The following is a 15,405-nucleotide window of genomic DNA, read 5'->3' as shown; positions in this document are numbered from 1 at the left end:
CAGAAGCATGAGTTTGAAAGAACATGTTATATTATCTCATGACACCCTCTATTAACAATGTTAGTTTGTTAGGAATTATATTTGAAATAGAACTGCAGAAGTGACAACCCATGTTTTATTTAAAATAAGTTAATATTCTAAACCTGATGACAACTCAAAGTTAAAAACCAAGAGATGCAGTCCCTAGTTTCTTTTTCCACCTTTCAATCAAATTAATAGATGTTTCAACATGATCTCTGAACTTTCAGACATTTTTCTGTAACTTCTGGTTAAAAGGCAAAATGTGTCAGTAGCAAACAGTTGGAAAATAATGGTGATTTGGCAGCCTGTTCACCTTCTGGAAATGCCAAAACCCCAAATAAAACTAACCAGAAAAAGAATTTTGGAAAGAAGCATTTAGAAACAAAGCTACATAAAACAAACAAAACATCTATTCTTGAGCTCACATACATTAAGAGTAAATAAGTTTCCTAGTATAAATAAAATAGCCCTTATAAATGGGAAAGAAAAATTGCATCATAGTATTTTGATGAACTTTGCCCTTAAAAATAAGCCTTCTATTTAAACTGGCACCACCAGAGAAAAAAAAAAAAAAAAAAAGAATATTTGGCTTCTTAATTCAAATGGAAAGACTTTAAAATATGAATAAAAGTATTCTGTCTCTCTGTTTTAATATTGCTCTATTTGTAGACCTACATCTTCCTTTATTTTACTTTTGTAGGCATGTGAGGTGGAAAGCAGGTGGTATTTTCTTTTTAGCTAGGCCTGAGGCTGCTTTTTCCTTTGAGACATTCCTGCTTATCTTTGTGCCCACTTACCACCCCACCATCCTTCATAGCTCATCAGCTTTTTTTTTAAAACCAGACAAGGATCTCTGTTGTGCCTGAACACTAACAGAAGTCACCCCACAGAAACCTCTACTCTAGTTATTAAAAGGAATCTGATGGCCTAAGGGTCTAAGATGCAAATTAGTATCACTGCCTACATCTTGATTATCAACTGCTAACGTAACAGTATAGAACTAATTCAATTTTGAGCTTCCATCCATGAATAGGAACATCATTTTGAAAAGCAGAATTAGACAGAGCATGGTATCGGTGATGAACCCATATGGTTAATTTTAAACAAATGGCTGTGAATACATAATTTAAGTTTCAGTGTACACATGACTCAAATCAAACATTTTTATTAACCTTTTTATCACACTTCTGAGTCAGAAAAAATGGATTTGTGTAAGGCTTTCTGTGAACCATTTCACACCAAGGTATTTTTAAGTGGTAGACAAACAGAATGGGGATTTCTCTAAAGTACATACTAAAATAATGCCATATATTAGGTTAATTTAATCAGGAGAAAAACAAATAGGAAAATCATTGGCACCTACTGAAAATGTCAGATTAAATAGCACAAAAGCTAAGAGAAGAAACAAAACAGGTTGCTTTTGAAAAAACCCCACGTAATTCCATGATTAAACACAATCTTATTCTATAGAAAATTCCACTTAGCATAAAAACTGTGTTAAGCTGCAGCTCTGGATACCCACGTATTTAACAGAAGCAAAAGCCTTATCTGTGTTAGGGTTTTAAATATCTGTGTAGTCATAGTCACAAACTTGCAACTGCTCTAGGGAAAAGCACAACAGCCTTGGTTTAAAGCACTGCAGTAGATTAAAATCTGATGTCAGACATTACACTGGGGGATGAAAACTTTAAAAAAGACAAGGCTAGAATGGGTTTTAAAAAAAAAAAATCCCATACCGAACCTTCTTTTGCAATTTTAAGCCACTAATTGCTAACTAATTATTGTGAGGTGTCACACAATGAGGAGGAAAGCTAACAATCTCTTCTTGTTGATTGGGATTTGCAGGTTCACTCGGTGTGTCTTTTCAGGTATGGTCAAAACCAGGTACAAATCTCTGAGGGAGGTACAGTTTAGCTAAAGAAAAGAAATACCAATGTCAAATTGCTTAAGCAGGCCTCTTATTTTGAATACTGGTACTGGAGCCAAAACATTGTCTGTATGTCATTTCTAAATTCTACCCACTTGATTTCTTTGTTTTGTGGAGAAACAAGAAGCTGAAAAACAGGAAAGTTCACTTTGGGTACAAGGCTTATTTTCCACTTAAGCTTACAGGTCACAAATGAAGGGTTAAGTGAAACCAGGCTTTGTTTTTCTCAATCTCTAAAATATATTAAACCACACTAAAATAGCTTATAATTTAAAGGAAAATTCCCTTAAAGACTCTGAATATAAATGCTTTGATGGAGAATGGAAATGTACGTAAAGACTACGGTATTCTAGTGCCAATACTGAGACGTATTTCCACCTGCTCCAAGATGCTAAAGGGCTTCAACTTCTTCCAAATCCCAAAACTTAATCATTTGACATCTGGCTGAAGACATGAGTTTTGACGTGTTAGAACCCCTAATGTCAATTAAAGTCACCGATAACTATATTTGATAAATAGGTATCTCTGTACCTGTTCAAAAAAATTCCGAAAGTGTCGTGGTTTAACCATGACAAAAAGCAAATGGAAATGTTTTGTTTTGTTTTGTTTCTTTTTCTTCTCTTCTGGAAGAATAAATCATATTCCAATACCAGCTTCATACATTACCAGTTACATACATACATTACATGAAATTCACAAAATTCAAATCACCCTTAAATAAAAATGTAGCAGTTTATACAATGACTGTGCAAGCTGAAAAAAATAAGTTATATTTTGTTCCAACAAAGACGAAGGACAAAAGCAAGGAGCAAGCAGAGCACAACAGCAGCAAAAGGAGAGCAGGTGATAAAAACAGATGAAAAAGTAAGAATAAACAGAAAAGGGCGGCACAAGCAAGAAGTTATGAGGAAAGAGGTAGATAACAAGGACAAGAAAATCAATCCCTTCAGCAGCAGGGCTGCTCATCATTCATAGCCACTCACCATGAAACTCACTCAGGTGTTATGAAAACAGCTGAATGCCAAGTTGCCAAATCCTCTATTATTTAATTAGGATATTTTTGTTTGTTTGGAGATCCAACTTTTGTATTTTAATGATTATGTGAGCAGCTTAAATTTAATTTTATAAAAAGGCATTTCTAGCCCTCACCACAGTGTAGAAACATATGAGAATGTGACATCAGATCACTCAAAAAGCAGAATACAGGTGAAAAGAACATATTTTTATTTTTTTTTTTACAAATTGATTTATGATCTGGATCTGTGATTTTAAAGGACAGAAATCATTAGGGAACACTCTCTAAAAAGACATGCACCTCATATTGCTGCAAATAAACCCTACAATCCTTGTATGACAGATGCTATGTTTTAGCATGTTTGCTTTGAATATCTGATGCTATCTTCCTCTAATTTCTATGGAAATTGCTAACTGCGGTCTGAAGCTGTCAATAAGCCAAGAGAAATTGCGGTATGAATGAAACTTTACAAAAACAAAGCAAGAACAGCACACTCTCATGACTGCATCTGAGAACCAAGGACATGCACGTTGTTACCCCTCACCAAAAAGATCTAATATTTATCCACAATGTAAGCACTAATGCCATCACCCCTCTTAACATCTATGGTTGGTTGTCATTTAGCAATGCAGAAGTATTCTGCCACATGCTGTGCAACCAGAGCCAGCCAGGCAAAAGCTACATTTAAAGTAAACAGTGCCAACAGTGATGGAGCTGCAATGAGGAGTCACCCACCTCCTTGCAGCGTACATATTTATATCTCTTTGCAGCTGAATACTAGTCACTTCCTCCACCTCAAGCATGCAGCAAGAAAGGTGTTTATGTTCAGGCCCTAATTAATGGACCCACTATAGGGAACTAGTAACAAATGGAAAAAATATGCTTGCACAAGTATTTCTATGGCAATGACTAATTAGGTTTTCCCAGTACTACTCTGCTGCCCAAAAGCAAGTGGAGAGACTCTGTTGGCACCGAGTTTTTTTCTGAGCACTGGGATCTGTTCTACTCATTCTGAACTGAACTGTCAGAGATTTGATGATTTTGGGGTGCCATGCAAAAAGCTGGTTTTGGCCTGAGAAATGCAAAGTAACTTTTGCTAAATGTTTAATATTCTATAAAGCTGTTGTCTACATGTATCTATACAGTAATTAATTATTAAAATGTTTGAAGTTCCAGCATCTTTTTACTACCTAAATATAAATTAATAACACCTAGGAAACCAAGGCTGCTGAATTAACTTGCTTTTCTGACACATAATGAAAAAAACTCACTATATTCCTCAAACAAGTAACCAGCTATTACAGCAAACACTTCTGAGAATACACTGCATCTGAAGAAGCAAGAAAGGTTGCAAAGCAGAACTGTTTTAGACTTTTATAATGCAAAAAGCTGTAAGGAGAAATTCAGAACCTGACGCAGGCATGGTCTGAATCAGTAGTAGCTTTGCCCATCGCTCAGCTGGGTGTAGGGTATTAGTGACAAATATAAGCTTTACAAGAAGACACAGTGATATCTGGATGTTTCTTATACGTAGACAATTTTAAGGTGACCAAAAAACCCCTCACATTTTAGTTATAGCTCACATGAACTTAACATGAAATAGCATAATAGATTTTAGTACAAGCTGAGACATCAGCTTTCAATCCTGGAAAAACAAAGTTTGATCTCACAAGGGCATTCCATTCATAAACTGTTCTTATTCACCTAAGACCGCATTTCTCCTCTGAGAATTACCAAGAAAACCCACAGTCTGTACACATATTCATCAGTTCAGTTATGATTTATAGACTATGCATAATAGAAAAATTTGACTCATAAGCAGACTTTCAAAAACATCAGTCAATACATAGATTAAAAAAAGTTAAGGTAAGAAATTTTAAACTAATCTCTCTGTGTCTGAAAGTATTCCTCCTCTTGCCTTCTCAACCCAGAGCACAGTCCACTGCCGATCACTCAGAACTAAAATGTTATTTTAGCAATCACTCATGGAAGTTCTTCACTCTGTGAGGGCAGGTAAACCTTTGCAGATTTTGATGATATCAACAGGTTTCAGACACTCCATACCTACAAACCAAACCTCAAGTCATCAAAGTATTATTCCCAACGCTATTTAATTATTCACTGAATATAAGGGCTGAGTAAGTACAAAGAATGGATGTGTGAAACAGCTTTACTCCTTGATTTTTTTATGTTTTAAGACACCAGTACCAATTTGCCTCTAGAAAATCATCTAGTGTTCTGGTCTTCCTTGTGTATTAACCATAAAAGAGCAAATATTACTGAAATTTTCCATCAGTTTCTTGACACTTACCCTTCCATATCTGTTAGCATAGGACCCTGTAAGCAAGGAATGGAAAATGATGATTGTCTCATCCAAATCCCAAATGAATACTCTCTGTAAAAAGAGAATCAAATCAATGTGTTCCTCTGTGAAGCTGATACTTGAAATGGAAAGTTAAAATTTGAATCAGTAAGTGCACAAATGAGAAAATTGTATTGAAATGTTTATATATTAAAACCATAGTTGCCTTGCCATTTATTTTCAGAACTAACAAGTTTTTTCCAGAATATGGTAATACAATCTGTTAGCTTTTTACTACAATTGCTATTATATCAAATTATTCTGTTAGAACAGAATTATAGTTATTGTCAAATACACATAGCTAATGAGATTGTACAATGTATTATTTTAAAGCCAGATGTTAGATAGAAACTGAAATAAATGAAGAGAAGCCTCTGAAAATTAAATCTTTGGGGTTTGAATTCTGTATTTCCGCAAGTCTTACAAAACAAAGTTCGTGTAACTGCTCTTGAAAATTACCTCTAAAAACAAAATAAAGCAAATAGCTGCTAAGCACTTAAATCCCCTTAATCTATGTTCATCTTTCATGGATTTTAGGCACCTGAAGAAGGAAAATTATGAACTTAGATGGTGCATTTTTAAGAATGCATAGCATCAGTAAATAATTCTTTCACTTACAGCCAATGGAAAGTATGTGTTTTAAATTTGTCCTCTGACCACACACAAAATGGTATTTTAATGAAAAATAAGTGTTCAAATACAAGTATTTTAAATCCTAGTGAGATTGTATTTCCCATGATGACAAATGGGCTAAGCTTTTGGAAAGGAAAAGTAATGCAGTGTGGACACTCATAGCTGTGGTGTGTCATTGGAGATGTGTTCTCAACATAAAGCATGGGCTACTGGGAGGAATGTGAACACAGCATGAGAGAACAAAAACCGCTATTGTGCTAGAAGTGCCTCCTGTCCAAACGCGAAGCTTTTTTTGACTTGCAAAAAGGTTAGTCTTTTATTTTTTATTTTTAACCAAAAGGAGAAAGAAACCCCCAGTATTTTTCAGAGAAAGTAGGTACTCTACATGAAGATGGCTCTTTAGAAGTTACACCTTCCATGAAAATACTGTTAGAAAAAAAAAATAAAGGGAGTCCAATGCCACTTTATTTTTGATGTGTCAGTAATAACTTCTCTGTGCAAATTAATGATAAAAATAGAGTCTAACAGGTCAAAGAGATCTAATATAATGTACCTCAAGATCAGAGTCAGGTGGTGGTGAAGGATTATTGTTTCTTCTGCCACGTCCACGTGATTTCCCATCTGAACTACGACGCAATCTATCTGAATCTGAATCTTTAATGGGTGTTGATGGACTGTGGATTGTACTGTATTCTGCTGTGGTAAAGAAATTATATGTTTACCTTTCAGTTTAAACTTGAACAACTTACTTGCTTTTTACATGCGACACTAAAACCAGGATGTTCACTAGAGAGTCCTAACTAAAATAATTACATATACAATGGTAAGTGGCAATACTGATACATAAATTAATTAAATCAAGTCCAAGTTATATGTAAAAACAGAGATATAAATTATTTCAGTAAAAAACTAAAGAAGTAAAAAAAATATTAATGCCTTCAAATCATAGAGAAGATCATATCACTTCATAGACAAGATTAAACTCTAAATGAACAATATTAACTGACAGCAGCTTTTTTTTAAAGAACATGCTTTCAAACATGCTTTAAGATAACCATTATGGTGACTGCTAAGAAAAAACATCTGGGTGTAGAAAACAAAAATAACATATAGAAACTGAAAACTTTTCCCAACTGTCTGGTTGCAGACACTTGACTTTTAGGTTACTACATTTGAGCCAGATGAATATAATTATTTCTAAATATGGCATAAAATACAGTTCTTATTTTCCAAGGGTAAGTTCAATTAATATGTTTGAAATATCCATCAACTATGAAGATAAAATTTACAGTATTCTTGAAAGGCTTACTCCACACTGAACTTTTTAATGAGTACCTTCAAGAAAGGATACAATTCTTTATAAACAGTATTGTATGCTAATTATTATGCTTCAGCAAAATTTATTTATAAAAATATTTACTGTTGTTGAACAGGTAAAAAAGAATGATGATTTACATATGTAAGAACATCAAAGTTTTCCTGAAATCATGCTAGTTGGAAGATGTTTTGCTACGCTTAATAGCCACAGGTCCAATAAGAGTGAAGTGCTTGAACATTAACAAAGCAGACACCCAGCAAAAATCTTCCTTCCTAAGACATTTAACTAGAAGTACCATACTCCTCAAAAATGCAACAACACATTTTTAAATATCTTTTCAAGACTTCCTTTCACAGTCTTAAATTCACAGAGAAAAAATTTTTATTTTGATGGTTATTCTTAATTTTTTTTCCTAAAAAATTTATTTTTGTGAAGGCAGCTGGAATTTTCAGCATAAGATATATTTATCAATCTCACTTCTCAGTTAATATTAACTACTCTTTAGAGTTCAGTAGATGTGGATATTGTATCAGTATTAATTTTCTTTTTAATGAGCTTAGACCATGGCATTCCAGTTTGAACAGACAGGTATATTTCTCACACAAGTGATTCTTTCTCCTAAAAAAACATCCTGTTGAGGTCAAAGGTTAGATTAAGGAGGAGACTCTGGACATCTGTGTAACACCACATATTCACAGTTACTCAAAATAATAACAGTTCCTTGTGCTGAATGAAAGGAAAAGGTCTTGAAATTCTCATGCTCCGCCTTCAAATCTACACTTAATGGAAATTAGTATATATTATATATTTTACATTATACTTTTACCTAAGTATCTCAGGCTACATTAAACAAAACAGAACAACAAGTTAAGATGTAACTCAAGGTAAAACAAAGATTCTTTAAAACAGACCTGTACCTAAAAAAGTGATTCTGTGTACGTGCCAATCTAGCCATGTCAGTCTACGTAAGTAAAGTCAGAGGTTTAAATGTTGAAGACCACGTACATTGCCATAATATTTCTTGTTTTCAATGACAAAGTACACTTCAGAATATTTATTTAAACTATTTAAACTTTGAATGCTTTGAATTGCTCTTTCACCTACTGTACTTATACATAAGAAATCATAACTCGGCTAGTATAAATTTTCTCAACCTTTTAAACTTAAATGAATTTGCTGCACTTATTATTTTTATTATTAAAAACCTTAATAAAAAAAAAGAAAAAATAAAGAAAACAATGCACAGGAGCCTTGAAATAAATTATAGCCCCATAAAATAAACAGACCAGAATTTCTTCAACAGGTGAATTGGCCAATGATGTTTTAAATATGTGGTCTAAAACTCACATGTAATGAAATATTGCATGTCCTATTGATTAATTTAAATTAGGGTTGCTCTTGGTCTCTGACAATGTTTTTAGGAGTCTGGCTTTAGATCCCAGTCTTTTAAATTCTTCTCACAGATGTGATACACCTAAAAAGTTTAAGTGTTAAACTTGAGGTAGTAGTAACAATAGTAAATGAAACAGGGAACAGATAGCATTGAAAACATATAAACAAAACTTCATTACAATTAGAACCAAGAAAAACTACAAGAGTGAGCACACAGAGCACAGCATGGTGAGGGCAGGGAAGAAAGTCTGCTTGTAAGAGCCATCCGGCTTTCCATTTTTGCAAACACCTTCATTTAAGCATACTACATTCAGAATTTTCGAACACAGGGCTACAAGTTTGGGTGGAGAATCATTTCCATCTCCCCTTCACATGTGCAAATCATCTGTCTGGATGGGCTAGATCCTCACCTGACAGAAGGACCCCCCAGCCCTACCTTGGGAACCCAAGGCTGGCTGGGCACACCTTAGCCCACCCTTCTTGGGGCCACTGTATCTGCATCCTACCCAAGAAAGAGTTGTCTGTCTCGCTCTTATGGGTCTCCAGGACACCTACTATGCTGCTTTAACAGCCATGCCATTAAAAACAGAACATCCAACTGCAGCATTCATTACAGCAACGTACGTTCAACCTGCGAAAGCAGGGAAAAAAATTATTCCCTTCATTGTATTTGCAGGCATTTGAAGACTGTTCTCAGATCTCCATTGCTGTTAGGTTAACCCTTCCCTGACTTATCCTTTTTTCTAGGTTCTGATTATCACTCTGTATGGTGTCTCCAAACTGGATACAGCAACCCAAAGCAAAGTCAAGCAAAGCATTACTCCCCATGTCCTGCAGGCTACCTTCCCCTGGACACCACCTGGCAGGAGACAATTCACATTTTCTGCAATATTTTCAATAAATGTTAATGTCAGGATCCCTAGATTATCTCCCAAGAAGGAAGTGATACCTAAGTGGTCATTTCTCAAAGACCTGGCCAAATATGGCACATGAACTGAATACACAACATTGCTAATACCTAGAGCTTCTGAGCCTACTCAGACCAGTCTGTTATGAACAGTGTCACAGATGGCAGTAACCAATGGGGGGACATGTGACATCATGTGCAAGAAACTTACTCCGTGTAAGTAAAGGAAAACCATATCATGTACTCTTTGGATTAAGGTCATTCAACAGGGCAGCCTCTGTGCGCATGGCTGGGTTACCAGCTCACTGTCCAATGGTCACTCTCAGGTCCTCATAAGGAAACCCAATTAAAGAATCCAGTATCCAGCTGAGCCCTGAGCCTTGACAAGCCCAAGCCCTGACAAATTCTGGAGCAAGAAAAACAACAGCGGCTGAGGGTACTCGATGTGCCACTAATATCTGGAGTACTGAGAGCAGTCTGCAGGGAAAGGTAGAGTCTGGAAGGAGCTGCCAACATTCCCCATCCCACATTTGTGCAGTTCATCATTCCGGCCTAAATGTATACCTCACACCTGCTCCTATTCAGATCACATCTCCATTTTTTGAGTTCTCATCCCGTCTCCAAAGAACTCACAGCCCCTCTCAGCGTGGTGTCATCTACATATTTAATAGGCAAACACATTCTGTTCCGTCATCTAAATGATTAATGAAAATGTGGTCTGATGCTAGGCCCGAGGCAGACACTGAGGAATGCTGCTGTAGCCATCCTTCTGTCTTAACAGAGAGCTCTCACTGACTTCTCTCTGGACGTGGTCTCCTAAACAGCTTTATATCATTCTGCTGCAGTTTCTGCTAGACTGCTTTAGCCTAGTTTGCTTATAAGATTGTTAAATGAAAAGATTTAACTGTCAGGGCAGCAAAAGCTTTGCTAAAGTCAATCTATATAGCCACAAAACAAGTTATCGTTATACCCATTATTCTACATTAATTGATAGGAGGAGGTTAATTTGTTCAACCTCAGCTGACTTCATAGTACAAACCATTTTGTAATACTGGCCCTGGGAAATGACTATGTCTCTAAAGCATTGAATTTAATTTTATCCTGTTCTTAAACATCAGAAATACAGAAACGCAGGAGAAAACCCAGCCCTCCACAAAATCACGAGTGGAATATGGGGTGAGAATCAGCTCTCCACTGCCTGTCCCAACACTAAAGCAAGCTCACCAAAGGAAGCTGGCAGCAGTCAGGTTAAACACAAGAAGGAGGAGTTCAGATAAAAGCTAGGAGATTTGCGGCACATTTTGCCAAAAAATGCCAGGCTCCCAAAAGATTACAATGGTTCAAGAGGAGCCTGAAGATATTCCTGGAAGAGAAGCATACAGGGGTGCTACAGCCATGCCACATGAGCAGGTTGGGTCTACGGGACCGAACAAGGTGGCAACGGCCCCAGGCTTCACTGCCTGTTTCTGGGAAGTCATTTCAGTGTAGGTCCAGCCTGAGCATCAGTGTAGTCTCCTGAGCATTCTCAATAGGGGCTGGAAGAATTAGGAGCTGTCCTGAAAGACACTTTCTTGGTTAGTTTTGTCCGGAAGGACACCAGCTGGGTGCTCTAGGACTGCTCTGCTGAGCCAAAGCTCTGCATCAAAGCAGCCTCCTGCTCCAAATTTAAATGCTAATGTAGGCACACCCTAAACATACAAATGACAGCAGCTTTGAAAATCCCCCGAGATGAAAATACCTGGAAGCTGGAAAAGTGCTTAGGGCAAGTCTTGCAGAAGCTTAGCCTATCCTTGCAGCTCCCGGGGCGTTTGCTGATGGCCACTGCGGCAGGCAGGTACGGGGCTGGTTGATCCAATGGTCTGGACCAATACAGCCATTACTGTGTGTTGCATATGCCCTCACAAAATTGTACTAATAATGTAGGAACAGTAATTCTTCTGCATTCATTGAGAGACACAGAAGTTAAGATCTCTCTGCTACCGAACCTCTCGGCACTCTGCCCCGGGCAGACACCAAAACATTACAGCTTGTTTCTGCTTCACACACTCAGAGTTCCCTCTTCCACACCTTGACCAAGTGTAATAGACCCAACCTTGACTTCTCTAGTCAGTCAGAAAAACACTTTAAACCAAGACTCTATAAATGTATGCCTCTTTTTCCAGGTGTGACTGATACCCCCTGCTCCTGACCCCTGGTAGTAACCCCTGTACTGTAAGCTGACACCAACCCAGACAAAAACTACACATAAGTGTGAGGAATAAAAAATGTTTACATTCTGGTTTACCTCAGATACATGAGCCATACTTTAGCATACTTTTCCCTATGCTTCAAGGCACCGTATTATTTCAACTTGACATAATACTTCATAAGCATATACCTCCCTGTTATACATCATTGTGGGCAGTCTCGATGGTTTTATCACACAGCACAATTTTCCATCATCTCATAAATAAGACTACTTTGATTACTTATGAATGGATAATACAGCCACAGAGACACCATTGGCAACACTATATTCTGTAATTCCTTTCTGTTTGTTATGGAAATCCCCCCATAAATTGCTGTATTTTCTTGCTATCGATTTCAATGTATTACACAGCAACAGTATCAAATGAGGAATCTGGGGAAAACTAGCTATCCCAGAAATCCCAAAATCAAGTCTATCTCTACGTAAATCTCACTGGCTGTGTGGGTAGAGCTCTTGCTGTTGACAAAGGCATTGCAAATTTCATAAGACTTTTTCTCTACTACACTGAAAGGGTATGCAAAAAAGAGTAAACGCACATTATCAAAGTAATCATATCTCATGTCACAATGTAAATCACACAGGCGAGATGGGCCTAGGATAGCTAGAACAGTCAAATGTCTCTGCAAGTAGGTATGCACAAATATTTTCCATTTTGATTGTGCCCAGATTAATGGTTTCCCCTCAAATTTTATACTTAATTTTGAATAAAGACCTTAAATCCTCAGGCCTGATTTATTTCAACTCCTGCATAACAAAATAAAAATATAAGATACAAGTAGTTTGAATATGTCGGTCTCATGCTATGATTTTCTTACTTTTGCATAAATAAAGCTAAACACAAAATTTCACGAGCACTATACAAACTTCTTCCTTTACTCCTTACATAAAACTGAAGCAGGATGAAACAAGGCAGCAGAATCACACAGGTATTTGAGGATTTTTCTTTTTTTTTTTACTTTTCTATAAAAAATGTGACTACTACACTAGCAGTAGTGTACTACCATGCTGGTAGTAGTGAGTAAAAGTCCTAAGTATTGGAAGAAATATGATAACGCATGCTTGCAGGATCACAGAAAGATGTCTTTAGTACTGCTTTGACAAAATGTCAAAATCTGCACCTTATGAAACAAATATAAGGTTTGTCTGTTGAGGACTACTATTATAAACTTGACAGAAACCCTTAATAGTCTGTTTAAAATATTTGCAAAAATGCCGATTTATTTCAAGGCTTGGGTGACTTCTTGATTTAGCATTGTATATTCAAAACAACGACAAAATATCATATTAAGAGTGTATCTTCTATATAACAGTATACACTAACTATGTATGACAACAACTATATTAACAAGCCCTGCAGTGGTCCAGACTGTTCCCTCCAACTTTCAATGTTGAAGAAAAAAAGCTGAAGCATAATGGGCCCATAGTGCCACTCTCCATTGTAGGCATTTCTTCCTTACTCATTATTTATTCTTTCAAATAATTTGAAATTACTGACACTTTTGATGCTCCTAAAACCAATGATGAATATCCCATTTATCTATTAAAAAAAGTCTATTTAAAAGTGCATCAAGTTCTTAGCCTCAACATATCTTGTGACAGTGAGTCAGGCTATATATTGCTGGATGCATCGCAAAAGAGTTAGAAGTTGTACCTTGTTAACATAAAACCAGGAGAAAAGCAAAACCAGTGCTCTACTTTGCCATTCATTATTGCATCCAGTCTAATTCCTGTTTCTTCAGAATTTTCATTGAGTTTACTTCCCACATAAATATATGCTCTAGATTTACTTGTCACTTATATCTATGAAAAAAAGCAAACATTAAAACACCAATAACGTACTGTGAATACAGCAGTATTTGTTTCCAAACAGCTATTAGTGAAAACAAACAGCTATTACTGAAAAGTTGCCTATATAGTCTATTTGCTCTGTTTCACTTCCTTGCCTCTAATTTAGTGTTATGAAATATAAGAAGTAACTGTAAAAGTAGCTTTTCATTTTCCAATACTAAATATGATACAGTGTTCAAGCAAAAAGAAGTTTAGTCTTTAGAGCAAAATGATGACTCACGGCTGACAACAATTTTTGTTGCTAGCACTGCCCTTGTGGGGTTTTTGTTCTGCACTGTGAAGTATGTCAGCAATATGAAAAAAAACTTCCAGTAATATTTTAAACATACTTATTGCAGAAACGAAGAAAACTGGGAGATTAAACCTCAAGAATAATGACAGTCTCTCTCTATGCGAGAAACACTTTAATAAATTGTAAATACAGCATCATATGAATACAGTATCATATTTGCACAAGTGTCTGTGTAAATCCAGCTTTTGTCTAAGCAATGCTTGAAATGGCATGAATCTTCTGCATCCACAACATCCTGCAGCAAGAAGCTGCACAGCTTACTTATACACAACATAAAGAAAGACTTCTTTTTGTTCACTCTGAACCTACTTTATTGAATTTGAGTATTGGAATGGAGACTGAGTTTTAACTTGCTAGTCTACTTTTACCATTTTTTATCATTTTAATTATTATTACTTCTCTCACATACTACAGCTCACACAAAAAATCAGCATCTCACTGTTCATACCAGGGATAATCTACTCAAGTATGGACGAAAGCTCACCCCAGAAGGAATCTAACAATCTGTTGTTATTCTGATAAAAATAATTTTCTTCCATTAAGTGAAAGTCAGAAGTCTACAAGTGCAAAAAAACCTTTGAAAATTCTTACTTTTGAACTGAAACAAAACGTCCAATTAAATCAGAAACAAAGCACATATTAAAAATGTGAAATGTCATACTGAGATTAACTGTTCTGTTTAACTTCTGATTATGTCACTAGCAAAAATACTAGCAAAAAAGCCTTTTGTTCACAAGAATATCACATTAATTTGTACATCTGATTTATGGAGACAGGGACTATCAACTTCTGTGCAATCAAGAGTACAAGAAATTTTTCAGATCCACAACAAGAAGAGAAAGAAGAAACAATGAGCATTGAAAATCTCAGGTTCTTCTGCAAGAATCCTGGATTGCGTGGCAAAAACGTCCACATTTAACTAGGAACTGTGGGAAACCATAAAAGGATTATATTATATTTGGACAAGGAATTAAATATGTTTTAAGTGAAATTATCTGAGCTTTCTGAGTCTGCAAAACTCCACTAAAAATGTCACAAGAGCACATAATTACCTTCTCTCTTTTCACATGTTTCTTACCAGACTCTTCTGTTTCACTTACTGGCCCAATTTCATAGGAAACACCTATGCCTGTCAAATTATTCTGGTGCCTCTAAAGTCTGAAGGCTGTTCTGTGCTTGTCCTGGCATAGTTCAGAACTGCACAGATTACATGGTTTTTTAAAATATAGATGATGTCTAGGAATATCAATAACCACTAAGAACAGCTGCAATTCAGCAGCTGGAGCCCATCCTACTAAAGGGATAGGTAGCTAGTAGTAGCCTCATGTGACGGCCCTGCACAGCTCCTCACCAGCTCTCATATGCAGCGTTCCAGTTGTGGTAGAGAATCAGCAGCCTAATGTGCCCAGATGTGGCAAAACTGGTGACAAATCTGACTACTT

The 15,405-nt window shown here is 36.3% G+C and overlaps 1 protein-coding gene across 10 annotated transcripts in view; it reads right to left on the bottom strand.

Annotated features, from left to right (window-relative positions):
• Positions 1–15,405, bottom strand: part of EYA1 (EYA transcriptional coactivator and phosphatase 1) — a 168,578-nt gene that overhangs the window by 40,211 nt on the left and 112,962 nt on the right. For 7 of the 10 annotated variants that reach the window (XM_055706028.1, XM_055706026.1, XM_055706025.1 and 4 more), the window contains 2 exons: positions 6,512–6,654; positions 5,275–5,358 (listed from right to left, as the gene is read on the bottom strand). In XM_055706028.1, the coding sequence (XP_055562003.1) occupies positions 5,275–5,358; positions 6,512–6,654 (227 nt within the window). The remainder of the gene's footprint in view (positions 1–5,274; positions 5,359–6,511; positions 6,655–15,405) is intronic. The other 3 variants (XM_055706029.1, XM_055706027.1, XM_055706024.1) reach the window with 1 other exon arrangement.

The sequence above is a fragment of the Falco cherrug genome, chromosome 3 (assembly GCF_023634085.1).
Source record: "Falco cherrug isolate bFalChe1 chromosome 3, bFalChe1.pri, whole genome shotgun sequence".
NCBI lineage: Eukaryota > Metazoa > Chordata > Aves > Falconiformes > Falconidae > Falco > Falco cherrug.
Note: the sequence above shows the minus strand (reverse complement) of the source record. Positions and strands in the feature narration are given on the sequence as shown.